At 44.7% G+C, this 17,186-nt stretch overlaps 1 protein-coding gene across 6 annotated transcripts in view; it reads left to right on the top strand.

Annotated features, from left to right (window-relative positions):
* Positions 1–15,554, top strand: part of LOC123980744 (synapse differentiation-inducing gene protein 1) — a 51,938-nt gene extending 36,384 nt beyond the window's left edge. For 2 of the 6 annotated variants that reach the window (XM_046065275.1, XM_046065274.1), the window contains 5 exons: positions 5,480–5,560; positions 8,666–8,878; positions 11,006–11,657; positions 14,111–14,248; positions 15,447–15,552. In XM_046065275.1, the coding sequence (XP_045921231.1) occupies positions 11,097–11,657; positions 14,111–14,248; positions 15,447–15,494 (747 nt within the window). In that variant the 5' untranslated portion in view covers positions 5,480–5,560; positions 8,666–8,878; positions 11,006–11,096 and the 3' untranslated portion in view covers positions 15,495–15,552. Of the gene's footprint in view, positions 1–5,479; positions 5,561–6,452; positions 6,515–8,665; positions 8,879–9,333; positions 9,473–9,583; positions 9,701–11,005; positions 11,658–14,110; positions 14,249–15,446 lie in introns of those variants that run through there. The other 4 variants (XM_046065277.1, XM_046065278.1, XM_046065280.1 and 1 more) reach the window with 4 other exon arrangements.
* Positions 15,555–17,186: the final 1,632 nt, after the last annotated feature.

Raw genomic sequence — 17,186 nt, 5'->3', positions numbered from 1 at the left:
CAGTTAAACACATTTCCTGTCCAATTCTATCAAATACTTTTTTATATGCTAACTTTATGATGCTCATCTTTGCAGTACAGTTAAACATTAGGAAACTGAATTATACACAACACCCTCTCTTTAAAACAAAGAACCTTTATAGTGAAGCGCTCACCCCCGGAGAGTGAAGGCAGCATCCTCTTTTCTTAAGCTTTACTCCAGGACAAGGCTCAGTCCCCCCTGCACAGGGCAGCAGCCTGCTTTTGCTGCTTTGTTACTCAGTTTCAAGACACCTCTAATATCTCAGAGACACTTTAGCTTCTTGTAGTTTAACTCAATAAAACAAACATGGCACCATCTACCAGCCAGTTACTGGTAAAATATGCAAATGTCTGCTAGATTTACTTCATCAGCAGCTAAAAACAATGGTAATCTACTGAGTGGTAGACTTTGAGCGTTTACTGGCTGGTGGACAAAACAGTTCATTTAGCACCCTGCCTGTGTACAGACAGGAGAACCAACTACTGTTTTTTCTCCAGCCACGCTGTCGGGCGCCACGTAGCCTCGAGTATTCAAACACAACCTGGAACGAGTTCCTAAACTCCAGATCTAGAGAATAAGACCAGTGTGGCCCTCGGCTCAGTGTGTGGCAGTGAGGAAGAACCTTACCTTGCAGCAGGAGGAGGAGGAGAGGAAAAATAATCTTTGAGATTCTTTACTCAAAGTGTCTTTTATTAAAGTACAATCAGCAAAAAAGAACAGAGCAAAACAGCGTCGACCGGAGTTCTGCTTGTTGTTGGTCTGTTATCCATATCACACCAAGCCTGCCTTTTTCTGCAAATACTTACACTTCTCTTAAAGTTATAAAAGTTAATCGATAAATGAAATATTTTAAATATTATAATATTAAAATCATGTAGTTGAGCAGACTAAACAGAGTAAAATACAAAAACAGCCAATATATAAAATTAACAACACACCTGTCCAAACCAATCGATCAATTAACTAAGGTTAACTTTTTAATTTGTCATATTTGACTAGATCAAACCATTTATTTAACATACAAGCAAGGTTGTCACATCAAATCAAATCCTTAATAATTAATTAATACCAGTAATATATACTGATACTCTTTGTCAGGTAAAGCACATCAATTGCAGTTCAGTCAGGACAAGGTTCATCAAAGACGGCTCTGCTGTGGGATCTCCCTGCCCATCCACGCGCCTACGTGGAAAAGCATACATAGAAAGCAGTGGGGACCCCCAAACACCCACGACAAATGTCTTCCTGAGTCTCCAAAGGGTCCCTGTGCTGTGGAAGACATCTTGCCTCGTTACTGTGCCAAAGACGCCACGTCCCAGTGTCTCCAAGGACTACAGAGCTGTGGCACTGACCTCCCACATCATGAAGACCATGGAGAAACTGGTTCTGGATCAGCTGCGGCCCATGGTCAGACCTCTCCAGGACCCACTCCAGTTCACCTACCAGCCCCGACTGGGACTTGAGGACGCCATCATCTTCCTGCTCAAACGCACCTACGCCCACCTGGACAAGCCGGCGAGCACCGTGAGGGTCATGTTTTTTGACTTCTCCAGTTCAACATCATCCGGCCGGCCCTGCTGGGTCAGAAGCTGACAGCGATGCGGGTGGATGTCCTGGATTGTTGACCACCTGACTGGCAGACCACAGTATGTGCGCCTGAAATACTGTGTGTCAGACATCGTGGTCAGCAACACCGGGGCCCCGCAGGGGACTGTCCTCGCTCCCTTCCTCTTCACCATCTACACAGGGACCCCCTGTTTCCATCCAGGGGGTCCCTGTGGACATTGCGGAGGACTACAAATACCTGGGAGTGCACATGGACAATAAACTGGACTGGACCAAGAACACTGAGGCCCTCTACAGGAAGGGCCAAAGCTGTCTCTACTTTCTGAGGAGGCTGAGGTCCTTCAACATCTGCAGGACGATGCTGAGGATGTTTTATGAGTCCGTGGGGGCCGGTGCTGTCCTGTTTGCTGTTGCATGCTGGGGCAGCAGGTTGAGGGTAGCGGACGCTAACAGGCTCAACAACCTGATCCAAGGCCAGTGACGTGGGGGTGGAGCTGGACTCTGTCTGTGGTGTCAGAGAGGAGGATGCTGTCCAAACTACATGTCTCCCACCCGCTCCGTGACTTGCTGCTCAAACACAGGACACTTTCAGTGCAAGACTCATTCCCCCAAAATGCACCACAGAGCGCCACAGGAAGTCCTTCCTGCCTGTAGCCATCAAACTTTATAACTCCTCCCTCTAAGTGTCTGACACACGGACACTTAGCTACTTATTAAACTGGACATTATTGTGCAATATTCTCTACCATAACAATTCTTTATTATGTAAATATTGTACATATCCACACTCCTTTATATTTTCTCTGTATTCATATTCTTACTGTGATATTTATATACTTCTTAATATACCAACTTTCAATTTTTATTTAGATTCCTTTGCCTTCAACTGTGACAGAGATTTTCCCCTCGGGGTCAATAAAGTATTTCTGAATGAACGCGTATAAGCCAGCTACTCTAAATGAGCTGAGTGAGGCTATTTGAGTTATACATGCTAGTTGAGTTGCTATAGTAAAGTGATATGACACATATCCAGGGCACTCATGGCCACTGTTTTGCTGGTGGTATTACTGTGATTAAGCTATATGGAAAGGCCAGCAGGAAGCGCTCAACGACAGCCAATTGACTGCGCTGACTTACGTGATGCATGCTGAACTTACATATTACAGAGTACGTTGTGGTGATGAGAGACCCGGGTTCAATCCCCGACTGTGACCCATCCACCAATGTGTCCCTGAGCGAGACACTTAACCCCTCGTTACAGAGGCGTGTGACCTCTGACATGTATAGCAATTGTAAGTCGCTTTGGATCAGGTAAAATAAATGTAACGGTCTAACATGCTTTATATGAAAAATGCTATGAGAACTGTTGTTTTAATAGGCGCTACTAACCAGAATATTACTCGAGCTCTACTGTCACGCAGGAGACAGCCGTTTGGTGCCGCGTGAAATAATATGATTTAGCTTTTAAAGTTACGTAGGTTGCGTAACTTGCGTATTGTAAGTAATGTAATGAATAAATGTGGCGAGAGTCTCCATCGCCTTGTTGACACTACAATGGAAGGATTCTTGCAGGGATGACTGGTTACTCTCACCTGTGTTAGGGGGTGGGGAGGATCGGATGGGGATGAAGGGGTGTGTTGAACGGGCCGACGGGGCCTGAGAGAGAGACTGAACTGTTTGCGTCCGCGGCTGTGGGTTTTGGCAGGTAGCGGGAGGCTGCTGTTCGCGACTGTTAGTGTTGCCGGCAGTGAAGATAGCAGGCAGGGGGTCTGTTCCTGTGTTAGGGGGGGAAGCACGTGCCTCCTTTAGGTAGAGAGGGATGGGGATCTAGTAAGTCCCTGTACCTGTGCTTTATGGACAGTATCTGCACGAGGCCACACACCCTTCCACGCCGACACACCAATCCAAGCGGGGTATCCGCAGCCGGGGTCTGAACCTGTATGGAGTGCATCTGTGGGCGCTTCCTGATGTACAGGAGATTCCATGTCCTCTTGCCATGGGGGGGTCTTGTCGTCAGACCCAGGGCAGATAAGTTTCAAGCTCACATATTTATGATGTTATGTGTTGTCTTGTCAATAGTTTTGTGTCTTAGTCTTAATGAGTTATCTTAAATAGATTTTGGTAAATTAGAGGGGTCGCTTGTCACAACAGGCAACCCCTCGCTGGTGACAAAGGGGGCCCTTGCCTCCCCCTATTGGTAGAACTGGTTCTGACCAGCTTGTGGTTTGGAGTGGTCCTTATTAAATGTGGTGCATTTGTATATGGTGTCTCAGTGGTTTGCAGTGTGCAGGACGCTGTGCGTTTTGTTGTGGTTCTCTTACAGTGTGTGCAAAGTTCCCTGGCAGTGCTGTGTTACAGGGTGGTAGGACAGCTCCGGTGACCATTAAGGGCTGACCTTTGTGAGGGCTCTCTGCGTGCGGTGTCACTTTTTACATGAATTTGTATTTCTAATAAAGATCATATTTTGTACTACATTCCTGTCTGTGGTTCTGTTCTCTACCGGACCAGACCGGGTAAACAAAGGTGGTGGCAGCGTTGTGCTGCCTTAAAATCTTTGTAATGCCAATCTTTCCTTGCTTTACCTTTTGCTTTCTCCAGAGAGATTATTGCAGTTGAGGTTTGTGGTTTATTGCAGCAGTAAATAGTACAAACAGATGAACATACCGGTTGATTTCTTATCTTGTTTCCAGTTGTTTGCGTGTATTCTGACTCTGTGGTCGGGTGAGAACTGTTTTTGCTCCCCCTACCTGTGCCCACCACTTCCTGTCTATGACCTCTATATACAACCATGTGCATCTAATCACTGCCACCCAGTGTCCAAAGCGCTAATATAAATATATTCAAACAAAATAAAATATCATGCCAACAATAAACAGAAATGCCTCCTACAGTCTTTAATAAGAAATATTTATTACAGTAAGAAATATATTAGCATTAGCTATGTTAGCACTGCTACGTTGGCTTCACAGCTTTAGCCTCGAAGCATTGTGATTGCTTTAGCTTCATAGCATTAATGTTTAGCTTGTAGCGTTAGTGTTGCTTTGTAGCGTTCTAGGTAGGGTCGAGCTGAAAGACAATGCCATCATCCATCGGCGATGGCTGACAGATGGTCAATGGTGTCGGGCATTATGATTGTAAAGATATTCACATTAAACCAGCAGCTTTTAATCACCATGAACATTATTATTATTATAAATTTCAAATGTGCTTCACACCTTCCTCTTCTCCCCACCCACAGAAATTCTGAGCTCTGGTGTCCTACTCAACCTTATTTTAGAACCAAATAAAATAGGTTTAGTTTTCCCTAAATGCAAGGACAATTTATTCCCCATCAGCCATTCACAAATGTTCTTTAACTCATCATTTAAATGGTTCTCAATAACTGTCTTATCCTTGTGGGAGAACACCAAGGCTGAATCGTCCGCATAGAGAAAAATATTACAATCGCAAACAGATTTTATGTAATTTATATACAAGAGAAAGAGCAACCAGAAATGCTGGTAAATCTGTGTATCGTGATGATGATATTAATAATGTTCATCCTTAGCACTGGAATTCTCCCTCTTTCCTGCTACATTACTGTGCTACAGGACTTTGTGTAACCCTGCAAAGTAGGCTTATATTTTATTCTTCTGTTAATTACATGCAAGGTAATTTATGAACTAATGTCCACAGTTTGTTTGTTTGTTATTTTTAAAGGTGGACCAGGCCAGACACTGTTTTCTATTTTAGGTTTTGTTTCTTAATTTGTTTTCCAGTCCAGTGTTAAGATGTCTGTTGCTCGGTTTAGTGCCCTGCTGTGATTAGAAGTGATGTTCCATCCTCTACTGGGGTTCATATTTTGGATGGTGGTGTAAATACAGGTTGCTCTCCTCTCTCTGTATATCCACAGCTCGACTCAACAAGGCTGGTCCGTGCCGGCACACTGCCTCCCTGTCTGTGGTGAGACCGCACTGGGTGACATTCTGTAGTGGTGTGTATACTCATCTTTTACACTGCATGGTATTTTGCAGTGAATAGTCTTTTTCAAGGGTAGGAATGACGGTGAAGCTGCACACAGCACTTGGGGGGTCATGAGGTCCAACACTTCTGATGCATTAATAACAGCATACAGCCTTGGACCTAAATGTATTATCTTCATGTGTTCAAGGTTCAGTGTGTAACATTTCTGAGGATCTATTGACAGAAATGCAATGTAAGATCCATAACTGTGCTCTCAGTGGTGTATACAGACCTTACATAATGAATGAATTATGTTTTTATTAATTTAGAATGAAACATTTCTATCTACACACACCGCAGGGCCTCTTACATGGAGCTCACCATGCTGCAGCGCCGTGTTTCTACAAAGGGACAAACTGCTCTACAGAGCGTGTTTCATCACTACGGTGATGAATATGTTTAAAGAAGAAGAAGCAGTCGTCCCGTTTATTAGAAGTAAAAAGAAAAGTGAACAATAGATACAATAGAATAGTTACTAGTGACAAATAACTAACTACTTGTTGCTTTTAAATAGATTAGTAAGTTGTGAGGAATAAATAACAAAGGAATTAAAAGGTCTTGTCATACCAAAAGTAATATTTAGCACAAAAGCCGACAGAGCGTGTCGGACACCGTGGCTTCTCTCACACACCTGCAACAGGAGGGGGCAGCAGTGGCTGAGCTGTTGGCTGCAATGCCCAACTCTCACCACAAGATGCCACTGAAACTTATACATTGAACCTTTAAAGAAACAAAGCTGACACCTTGAATTTGCTCTAGTTAGTTGTATTAAGTTTTTTATGATCTGTAGTATTTTCACCAGCTCTGGTGTTCCTGCTGTAGTTTAGTGCTGTTATTCTACTTCCTGGTTTCTGCGCCCTCAGCTCCTCTGCTTCCTGCGTCCATGTCTCTGCACACTGACAGAAATAAGCGGTTCATTTTTAAAGTGAGTGAATTATTCAGTTCTTGCAGGTCAGTTGGGGCCCCCTGCAGTCTGGAGGGCGGGGCCACCGCTGATCATTAGTTGAGATTCATAAGTGTTGAACACAAGATCACATGTTCATATGCTGTTTATGAACCCGTCATGAGGAGGAGCTCTGAGGTATGGCAAGCCATTAGTGCCAAAAAACGTCACTCTTGTAGCATGTTTAGTTAACAAAACGCCGTTTTAAACGGCGTTTTGTTAACTACACATCCAGCGTAAAAAACAACGTTTTCTAAAATGATACTTAGCTCCGCCCTGTGGATTTTACAGCCACTAAATTTGAACTGATATCACCCAATCAGTACAGAAGAAGAACAGACCACACTAATTCAGCACTGACCTACTTTGCTGTGATCGTAGCCACCCAAAGGCAGGAAGTAACCACAGACTGGAAGTTCGTGGGCAAAACCTTCAGTTCTTGGGGCTGTTTGAACTTCAGCTCTTTAACTGGCTGGCTGGATGTGCACAGTGGGGCTGCTGTGGTGATACTCTTCTTTTAAGAGATGGGGACAGATAGGCTTCCCAGTCATCTGAGCGGTGCCATCCACGTTGTATCTAGTGGATAGTTGGATGGAAGAATTTAAAAGGGAAAAGAGGGACAGAATTTTAATAGATTACAAAGTATGTCTTCCACAGTGTAAAGGTAAATGTTCCAACACCACAATGTAGAGATTCTTTATGTCAAAAGTCCTACATTCAAATTTTAAGATGAAAAGTAAAGCTAATTCTAACTACTTTATATTTTGCTGTGTGGCTTTATCTGTGAAAATACATCCATACTCTAGTTTTTGAATATGTTTTTAATTTATAATCTGCAGTGTAACTAGTAACTAAAGCCATCAAAATAAATGTAGTGGAGTAGTACCTCAAAAAGAAGAGTAATTGGGTGCATGTTCTTAGATACTTTTCACATAGCTAGATTGGTTACAGTTGTTCATTAAAATGAGCGTAATTATATTTTTGCATTACTTTTTTAATACCTTTACTGGACAATCGTCTCTCACAAACAGTCTGACAGATTCTTTATCCTGGTTGTTCATAATTGTCATAATAAAATTTAGTATAATTTGGGATGAACTTTGGGATGAAATTTTGAATGTTTACACAGTAAAATAAATTTCAGCCTTTACTGATTAAACCGATTTCAATTTGTCATTATCAGCCAACATTATTCACAATGTAAAGATTGATGATTTCAAAACATGCATCTTATTTAGCTTAGGTGTCATCAGAAGGTATGCTTTCACAAAGAGTTCAGCTAACCTTTCTCAAATATGTCCATTTTGGAGGAAAGCAATGCAACGTTTTTTTAAACCAAGTATCTTAATAGCCTTCAGGTGTTTTTGGCTGAAAGCTAAGTTTTTGTAGCAACTTGTATAGTGTAGTGTTTTGGGGGAACATATATATTATGGCAGGAGTCCGGAAGGATAGCTTTGGATGAATAAATAAACTTTCCAGCCAGGGAATAAATGACGAGCTGTGTTTCCCCTGAATCGACTGATACACACGTTGGTGTCAGGTTGCCTTTGGCCTGGATCATGCTGGATTTAGAATGACATTAAAACAAAGCTTTGTAGAACCAAGGGTAGGCTCGCTATCAATACTACACCAACTGAAGGGCTCATAAAGATAAAGATGGTTGTTCCACGTATGGTGATTACTTACATTCTTTATGTTTGTATGTTCTATTTTAGGAGATACTTTAAGTGACGATAAATAAAATGCAAATTAATCATTTACGTCAAATTTGATCTAAAATCATCAATCAATAGATGTTAGAAGCTATAACCTAGAGTAGCTCAAATTTTAGTAACTGTAGTCAATTCACTTGATCAGTCTGGGACTTTTGTGTTGAGTGTTTCATGCTTGTCTGTGGTTACTTCCTGCCTTTGGGTGGCTACGATCACAACAAAGTAAAGCTTAGTAACTAAACATGCTACAAGAGTGACGTTTTTTTGGCACTAATGGCTTGCCATACTGAGGGGCGTTAGGACCATGGGGAGGAAATCTCTGCTGCCACACACACCTCCTCTGTATGCAGCGCACGTGCCTCCTCCTCCGTGTTCAGTCAGTGCACGTATAGCTGCTGATGCTCTCTCCTCCTCTCTGCAGGAGGAGAATCGTCCTCCGAGCAGACGGACACCTGTCTGTCTGTCTGTCCTCTCTTCCCGTCTTGGAGCACCGGACCATCACACCGGGACTCTCTCGGCTGCTGAACGCGGCTGAGAGCGCACGGAGGACGGGGGAAGGGTCGGAGTGAAGCCTGGATCTACTGATTGATTGGCTGCATCGATGGATGCGCGGTGTCACGTCTCACCTTGGGAGGTGAGTGTGCGCGCGCGCGTGTTTTGTCCTCTCGTTATCACACGACCTGTTTAGCATCGCCGGGATGGCGTCACAGCTGGTGACACTATAGGCATTCAGGTTTCCAGGAGCCCTGATGAGATTTACCTACATATATACACGGGCTGTAGGGATCTGCGCCTGTATGTGCGCATGCGTGTGTTGGGGGGGCTTTGAAGCTCAGCTTTATTGTTAATGTGCATGGATTATTTTATTATTTGTATAGAAAGTAAACGGGCCAACCACCTCCAATATTCATCACAAATACTTTTACTCATGTAGAAGTATTGTTTCCCTGATTGGTCAGTTGATGATGTCACATGTTGAAGCCTCAGTGTTCAGTGATGCTGAAAATAAATCTCCTCCTCCACAGTAAAAGTCATGAAGTTAATCCAAAAGCAGAAAAGCAGCAGATAGAGAAAGTGGAAGCGTTTAGTGAAAGAAGGGGAGAAGAAGAAGGTGGAGGGGAGGAGTTTACAGGAGCAGGAACAGGAGAGGTTCAGTTGTCATGACATCAGGACATCTTGCTTCTGTTATTGAAGCTGACATGCTCAGTGCGTTCTGGACAGGAACCAGGTGACCCTGTTCTTCTTTTTCCTCCATCAGTCCTCCCTTTCTCTACTAACATTTGTATTTCTGCAGTGTTGATCTGTGAGACTTGAATTGGTTGCAGCTGGACTGACCCTGGACCCGTGTTAATGAGCTCAGTCTGACCTCCAGCCTCACCAACACACAGCTGACTGGATGCAGGATGCTGATCTCCACACACACAGTCATGCATGTGTCTGTAAGGGTTTCAAAATGGTGCGTTCAAGGACACTCTGACATCTAACATCTGCTGCTGAACCCTTCTTATGCATGAAATCACCAGAATTTTGAGTTTGGTGTCCCTGAACGCAGCACCAAGTAAAAGTTGCAGCCAAGCGGGAAGCTTCCGGTCCACAATATGAAGCGAATGCGGAAGTCCCTGAAACCTGCATTCTATTGAAAATCCAGCAGACCCTTTCAATCAGGCTAGAGCCGACTCGAACCCTCGGCACTGTGTAAACTTAACCTCCATTAGGAGTCGGCTGTTCACTTTCTCTGGTGAGTGCATTTAGTTTTAAGACTGTAGTTCACTAGACAGAGTTATCAGCCCTGTTAAAATGCACCTAGCTAAGCAAGCTAGCTAGCTCCGCACACGGCCGTTGGCTCCCCCATATCGTCACTTCCGGGCAGTTTGCAAAAACTCGACATGGCGGCGACCTATCAGCCAAACTTGAGGCTTCAAAATGGCAGTCCACAAACCAACAGGTGACGTCATTTCTTATATACAGTCTATGGTTGCAGCTGATTTGTAGAAACATGATGGAGTCGCAGTTTAAAAGCCTCTGATCTCAAATACGTCCTCCAACCTAAAAAAACAACACTGGAAATTTATCCATGCCTCCCAAAACGACGCATATGACCGTTATCTTTGCTAACACGTGACATTAAACGTGTGGTTAAAGGTGTGAAATGGTCACAGTTTGGTTCAGTTTAGGAAAAGGTCTTAGTTTGGGTTAAAACAAGTAAATAATGGAAGTCACGTGACAGAAGTCAGTATCATTATTTAACTTAAAAATAACATTGACAAGGTTTCACACAGGACTCAAACGCCGTTCTCCTGAGTGTAAGTCCAGGGTTTGACCCATCCACCTCCTCACATGGACTTCACCATTTATAATATGTGACCTGCTCTCCTCTTTGCTACTGTTGCCACTAGAGGTCGTAGCAAGTTGCTGCTCAAACCACCTAGATTATCATTTTTCAGGTGAGGCCTCTCCACAAACACCAGAATTGTCTTTGAAAGTCGCACGAAGGCTGCAGAGTTAAATCACCTGCTGTAGTGCTGTGCAGTGGGACCAGACTGAAACACGGCTTGTGATGAAATGCGGTTCAGACCGAACTTTGGTGATCTTCTGAGTGTTCCTGTAGCGCCACCATCAGGTCCACATGCAGCTGTGTCAGGATCATCAGCATCCGTTTTCGTTAGTCGAGTTTCTCTCTTTAAACTGCAGGAGCAGAGGAGGACACATCTTCACCTCCTTCCAAGGTCCAACAGTATTTTCTGTTTCTGTTTCTCTGTAGAGTTCAGCCTGCGATGCCGGGCCCCTGAGCCCTGACCCCTCTGAGAGACCCCTCTGAGAAGGAGGAGCGACCAGCAGAGCTCTGAGGAAGGATGGAGAGAGGAGAGGAGGAGGAGAGCCGAGGAGAAGAGGCTTCAACCTCCTCCAAACGGGGGAGAGCCTCGCCCAGAGGAGGAGGAGACGCCTGTAGACAAAATGGCCTCATCAACACACACATGCTGGGGGCGGAGCCTCGGGAGGCGCTGCTGTTGGTGTACTCAGCTCCTCAGTATCAGGGTCATGTGGTGGTGAACGCCCCCCCGCAGCAGGAGAGGAGCGGTGGAGGAGGAGGTGGGGGACCTCCTCAGCTCCTGAACCCCAGCGCTCTCCTCCATCAGCAGGCGGTGTTGGACCCCCGCCTCAGGACAACCCCCGGCCTCCTCCTCTGCCCAGAGAACGTCCTGCGGGCGTGGGGGGAGGCCGGGGGAGGCGACTGCTGTGAGACCACCTTCATCGAGGGGCTCGGTCCTGACGCCTCCTCCCCAGCAGCCTCCTCCTCCACAAAGGAGGCCCTGCTGTTCGCCGACGGGAAGTTTCTGGACTTTTCTGGAGAGGACGCAAAGATTCACACGCTGTCGTACGACATCGACGACGACGAGTTCCAGGAGTTGGAGGTGAGGACTTTATGTTTTTATGTTTCGTTGTCATCAGAAACGCTGCGGTAAAATGTGTACGTGTACGCCTCCGCCATCAAGTTAGCAAGAATAAATATGCAACGTCCAGTTAGACTTTTACAATAAAACTAGTGGTCATTGTTGGTTAGGTTTAGGAAAAGATCCTGGTTTGGGTTAAAATAACTACGTAACATCACTATAATCACAATGACTTTTTGTTTCATGGGGAACGAACATCAGCGTCCTGGGTGAAAGTCCAGTTTCTGGCCCACCGCCCACCCCAACCAGCCTCTGACTCTTCTGTTAAAAAGCCTACACCTACCTTTAGCACTAATAAATGACTGGCTGCCCAGTGCGTCACAAACTGACGCCAAGGGGTGTTGACCAAGTGTCAATATGGGACGACTTGGGACTGAGAACGGGTTGGATAGATGTGGATAAAACAGCTAACAGAAGATGAACATTAAAGCAGCCGCTGCAGTTCCTCTCACAGCCACTAGATGTTTTACAGAGCTCTCCACAGATCACAACCCCCCATCCTCCACTTTCCATCCTGTCTTTAAACCCCCCCATCCTCCACTTTCCATCCTGTCTTTAAAACCCTCCATCCTCCACCGTCCATCCTGTCTTTAAACCCCCCATCCTCCACCGTCCATCCTGTCTTTAAAACCCTCCATCCTCCACCGTCCATCCTGTCTTTAAAACCCTCCATCCTCCACCGTCCATCCTGTCTTTAAACCCCCCCCATCCTCCACCGTCCATCCTGTCTTTAAAACCCCCCCATCCTCCACTCTGCAGCAGAATAACACACCTGTTGAATTCTAATGTGGAGAACACAGAGAGGAGGAGGACAGAATCTGCTGAGGGCTGATCCTGTAAATCTGTACTGACTTCAGTCTTGGAAGAAGTACTCAGATCCTTTACTTCAGTAAAAGTATTAGTACTGCTACTAAATATTATCTCATGGTGCAGTAAAATGTTCCTGTCAGGGTTTCTCTGTTACATCTGATGTTTCTGGATTAATATTCCTGCTGCATTTAATAAACTGCTGCAGATGTTTTAAGTCCTGTTGGGCAGTTTAATCTGCAGCAATGCATCATGGTCTATAAGATCATCATATGTTTGTAGCGTTGCTGTTCTGTGAGAACCACGTATCTCTCAACAGTCAGCCCTGCTGCTTTGAGGAGTTTTCACTGCGTTTACTTCTAAATATTCAGCCCGTCACTGTCCTAACGGCGTGTTGGGTTTTGAGCCTCTTTAGAGGAAGCAGATTTCATAATCTATCTAATTGAGCGCTCTGACATCCCTCCTCCCGTCCAGTGAGTTTGCAGCAGAATGAGATTAGCGAGCTGCAGCTCTCCGAACGACACATTTGGCCGCCTAACAGCCAATCGCTTTAGAGACGATTAGCTGGAAATGCTGTGATTTTGTCTCTGCAAAGCTGTCCAGCTTTAATCTACTCTGTCCCTGTAATACCAGAGAGGGGGATTACTGACGGAGTGTGCAAACCTGCTCTTACTAAGATACTAGTGAGAGAAGTAGTTCAGCACAGGTGAAATTACTATCGTCCCGCAGAATATTTTCAGAATAAGAGCTTTGTCACAGGGACACGACTCTGTTGTCGGTTTCCTGAACTAGAAGCCAGCAGATCTGATCTCTCTGCTCATCATGTGTGTTTATGACTGAGGAGTCAGACAGTGATGGAGCTGACTCTCTGGATGTAAGACAGCAGCTGATCTGTGGAGTACTGCAGAGTACACTGGAGACTAAGACTATTTATATATTACCACTGTGGTAACTTCAACCACTGACCACCTTTAATACTAGACCATCCAAATGAAAACATGTGGCACAACCCTCCTCCAGTACACCAGGATTCAAAATATTTCATTTATAATAAGAATTAATTTTATAATATAATAATATTAATAATTTAATTTTAAAATATTTTTATTTGTATACTTGGTTTCTATGGTGATCTATATTCACCTCATCACTGGCTAGAAACAGTCTGACACCCTGATGAAGGCGAGATAGTGTTTGGTGATGGCGCACTAGAGACAAGTTGTCCGACATGTTCTCTTTTTGGACATGTTTCTTGGTCGGCTGTGTCCAGGGCGTTTATCAGCCAGAGCTTTAAAATGCAACGCAAATTCCCAACTTCATATTCTAATCTTTATGGAGTTAAATCTGCCTCTCAGACTACATACAGGTGACACAATCCCCCTCTGATTGGTGAAAGCCGTTGATGCCTGCAGACACTATTCAGGGCTGAAAATGTAATTATTTCTTTGCAGCTTTTGATAATTAAAATAGATTCAGAAAAACAGAACACGTATTCAACAATGTGTGATGATATTGATATATGATATTCTCCTAAAAAGTTTAGAATTCAACATCAATCAAAGGTGAGCCAGCGCTCTGTGTTTCTGAGCTACCTGTGTGTGTTTCAGAGTGATTACTCCAGCGAATCAGAGAGCGAGGATACCTTCCTGTTGATGCCTCCCAGAGATCACCTGGGCCTCAGTGTCTTCTCCATGCTCTGCTGCTTCTGGCCGCTTGGCATCGCCGCCTTCTACCTGTCTCACGAGGTGAGGACACGCCCACACACCTGACCCAACCTGATACATGTGAGGCTGGCCTGACAGAGGCTGGGACAGAGTGCTCCACTAAATTCTGATGAGTCTAGTTAGTTTTAATGGCTTGTACTGAGTTACACTGACTTATTATTTCCCTGTACCCCTGAAGTTAGGTTGACAGGTGTAATACCTGCTGGAGAGAGATGGTGCGTTCCTGGGATGGTCAGACTTCTGACAATTTGTAGTTTCCTGCTAAACAGCAACATCTGTGCTGGAAGAAATGACGATCAGCAGCAGTGGGAGAAGTGGTTTGAGTATATTACCAAAACTAGTACCAGTACAAACAGTGGCATTAGCATTACAGTAATTCCAGCAGAAGAATTGGCAGATTAGTTGTAGTAACATCTCCAGCAGGAATTAGCAGTACTAGATGATGCGGTGCGAGTTGCGGCTGATGCGGTGCGAGTCGCGGCTGATGCGGTGCGAGTCGCGGCTGATGCGGTGCGCGTCGCGGCTGATGCGGTGCGAGTCGCGGCTGATGCGGTGCGAGTCGCGGCTGATGCGGTGCGAGTCGCGGCTGATGCGGTGCGCGTATCATTGTGTCTCCATGTTCCAGTGAAAAACTGTTGGTTCTCAGTGTGTCCGGAAGTCTAGATTTAACTGCCTACATGCCGCTGTGTGTGAAGGGGGTGTGTATGTGCTTGTATCTCACTGTTTTCAACCTAACCGGCCTCCCATGGTTCTGTTCTGTTTTTGGAACATCAGCACAGAGCTGCTCCTACACACACTGACACAACACACCTTATATAACTGATCTGCAGTCGGCTGGAGGAGGACGACCGTCTACCTGTCTGTCTGTCTATCACCTGTCTGTTACTGGTCGGACTGACATTGATATTTCAGAGCATCTTGCTGAGTTAGTTTATATTTCTGAGAAAATTAATCAAGTGAATAAATCAATATAATGAAGAAACAATCAACTGTTTGATTGTCAATGAAGATAAAAGTTCCTTCACTCAAATACAAAATGAAAAAGAAGAGCCATTTAATCATTTAGAAGAACGAAAGAAAGACTTAAACAGTCAGTTTACCGTTTCAGGCCAGAGCAGTTGTGTAACACTTTATAGTTGTGAAAAATGCTTCGATGGCGTGTGTACTGCGTGTGGTGGCAGCTGATCTGCTGCATGTTTTGTGGATGCAATTTCAACAGCAACTCCACACCTCCAGCTCCGAAAGGAACAGGGCCGGTTGCCAATGACAACGCTTCCCACACTGCAATCCTTCACTGAACAGCAGAAAGCTCTGCAGCAGGAGGAGGAGGAGGAGGAGGAGGAGGTGAGTCATGTTGAAGAAACGGTTCACCACAAGCAGGAAAACATCTCTCCACGTCCGCTCTGTTGGAAGGTCAAAGGGCAAACTTTCCGCTGGCGGTGTAATCACAACAACTTAACACAGCTCAGAGTGTTGATGATCCCGGACGTGAATCAGCTCAGTCTACAGGAACCAGACTCCGCCGGTGACGAGTGAGGAGCGCTCATCAGAATACCTTTCTACTGACAGAAGATGCAGGAAATAATATGTGAAGTCTGCAAGATCTTGATCTGAAAGCCCTTTCACACCTGAACGTCCACCAAGGTCCGGCCTAAAGTTCGTGTTTTAATACATTTTGATACATTCAGTTAGTTTTGGTTTGGTTTCACTCTGCAGTTCTGCGAGCGCACTGAGCACCTGTCGCCATCATCTCTGTGGGCTGCGTCTCCCTCTACTTTACATTGATTGGTTTGTAAACTGCACTGCAGGGAGCTTCGTAATGACTGAATGAATGAGGGATGAACAGACGCAGATCGTTGCCACTATAATGTTATTATTATGGCATTACTAGCTGTACACAAGACCAAAGAGGTGAGCTGTCATGGGAGATTTATAGTTGTGTCCTTATTTCAGTGCTTTTGTTTGATTCCAGTTTACACGGGAACCGCCGAACTTCCTGTAAATGCTCTGATAGTCGGAACCATCCCAAAAATGTTTTCACACTGGAAACAAACTAAACCATGGTTCAGTTTGATCCGGACCGAGGTTGCCTCGTTTTGACCAAATCTTGTCTATTTGTTCAGATGGTGTTCCAGGGAGGTGTGAAAGGGCCGTAAGTCCCAACAACAGACAAACTGCTTAAACTAAAACCACACAAACAGTTTTCATATATTCACAGTGCGGGGAGGAAAAGGTGTGTGAACCCTTGGATTTAATAACTGGTTGATCCTCCTCCAACAACCTCAACCAAACGTTTCCTGTAGCCGCAGACCAGAGCTGAACTGTTTCACTTCAGCAGTGTATTTGGCATGCCGGCCGTGAATCTCTCATGAGGTCAGAAGGTGTATTTTATTGTTTGTGTGTTATTAGTTTAAGCAGACTGTGTTTGTTGTTGTGACTCAGATGAAGATCAGATCATATTTCATATTCCAAAGGGTTCACTTAGTTTTCTCTAATAAATGAAACTGTAATTCTGCTGCAGATCTGCCAGAACAAACAAACAAGAAACTCGTTTTTACAAGAATAATCCTCCATTTAAAAACATTAATAGTTATTCTAATGATGATCTTTATCATCCGTTGCTGCAGGATTAAAAACAAAGACCTTTAAAAGCAACAGTTATGAAAAGGTAATAAGAGTTTACTGTCAGGACGCTGTTCGCTGTAGCAGAGGCAGACTGAGCCCATCTGCTTTTGATAAGCCGGCGTGAATAATCTGATTTAGTGATTTACAGCGACACACACACTCCGCTCATAACTGTGACGACGTCACGTTGTTCAGCAGGAAGTGAACACCTCGTTGTCCGTGTGTGGACCAATCACAGGAGGCCCCACCCCCCGCTGGCTCTGGTTGCTGACGACAGCAGTGTGACATCTGATTGGTCTGAAAGTGTAATTAAATTTCCTGCCAACGAGCTCGT

Source organism: Micropterus dolomieu, linkage group LG12 (assembly GCF_021292245.1).
Source record: "Micropterus dolomieu isolate WLL.071019.BEF.003 ecotype Adirondacks linkage group LG12, ASM2129224v1, whole genome shotgun sequence".
Classification (NCBI taxonomy): domain Eukaryota; kingdom Metazoa; phylum Chordata; class Actinopteri; order Centrarchiformes; family Centrarchidae; genus Micropterus; species Micropterus dolomieu.
This window is presented reverse-complemented; position numbering and strand designations above follow the sequence as displayed.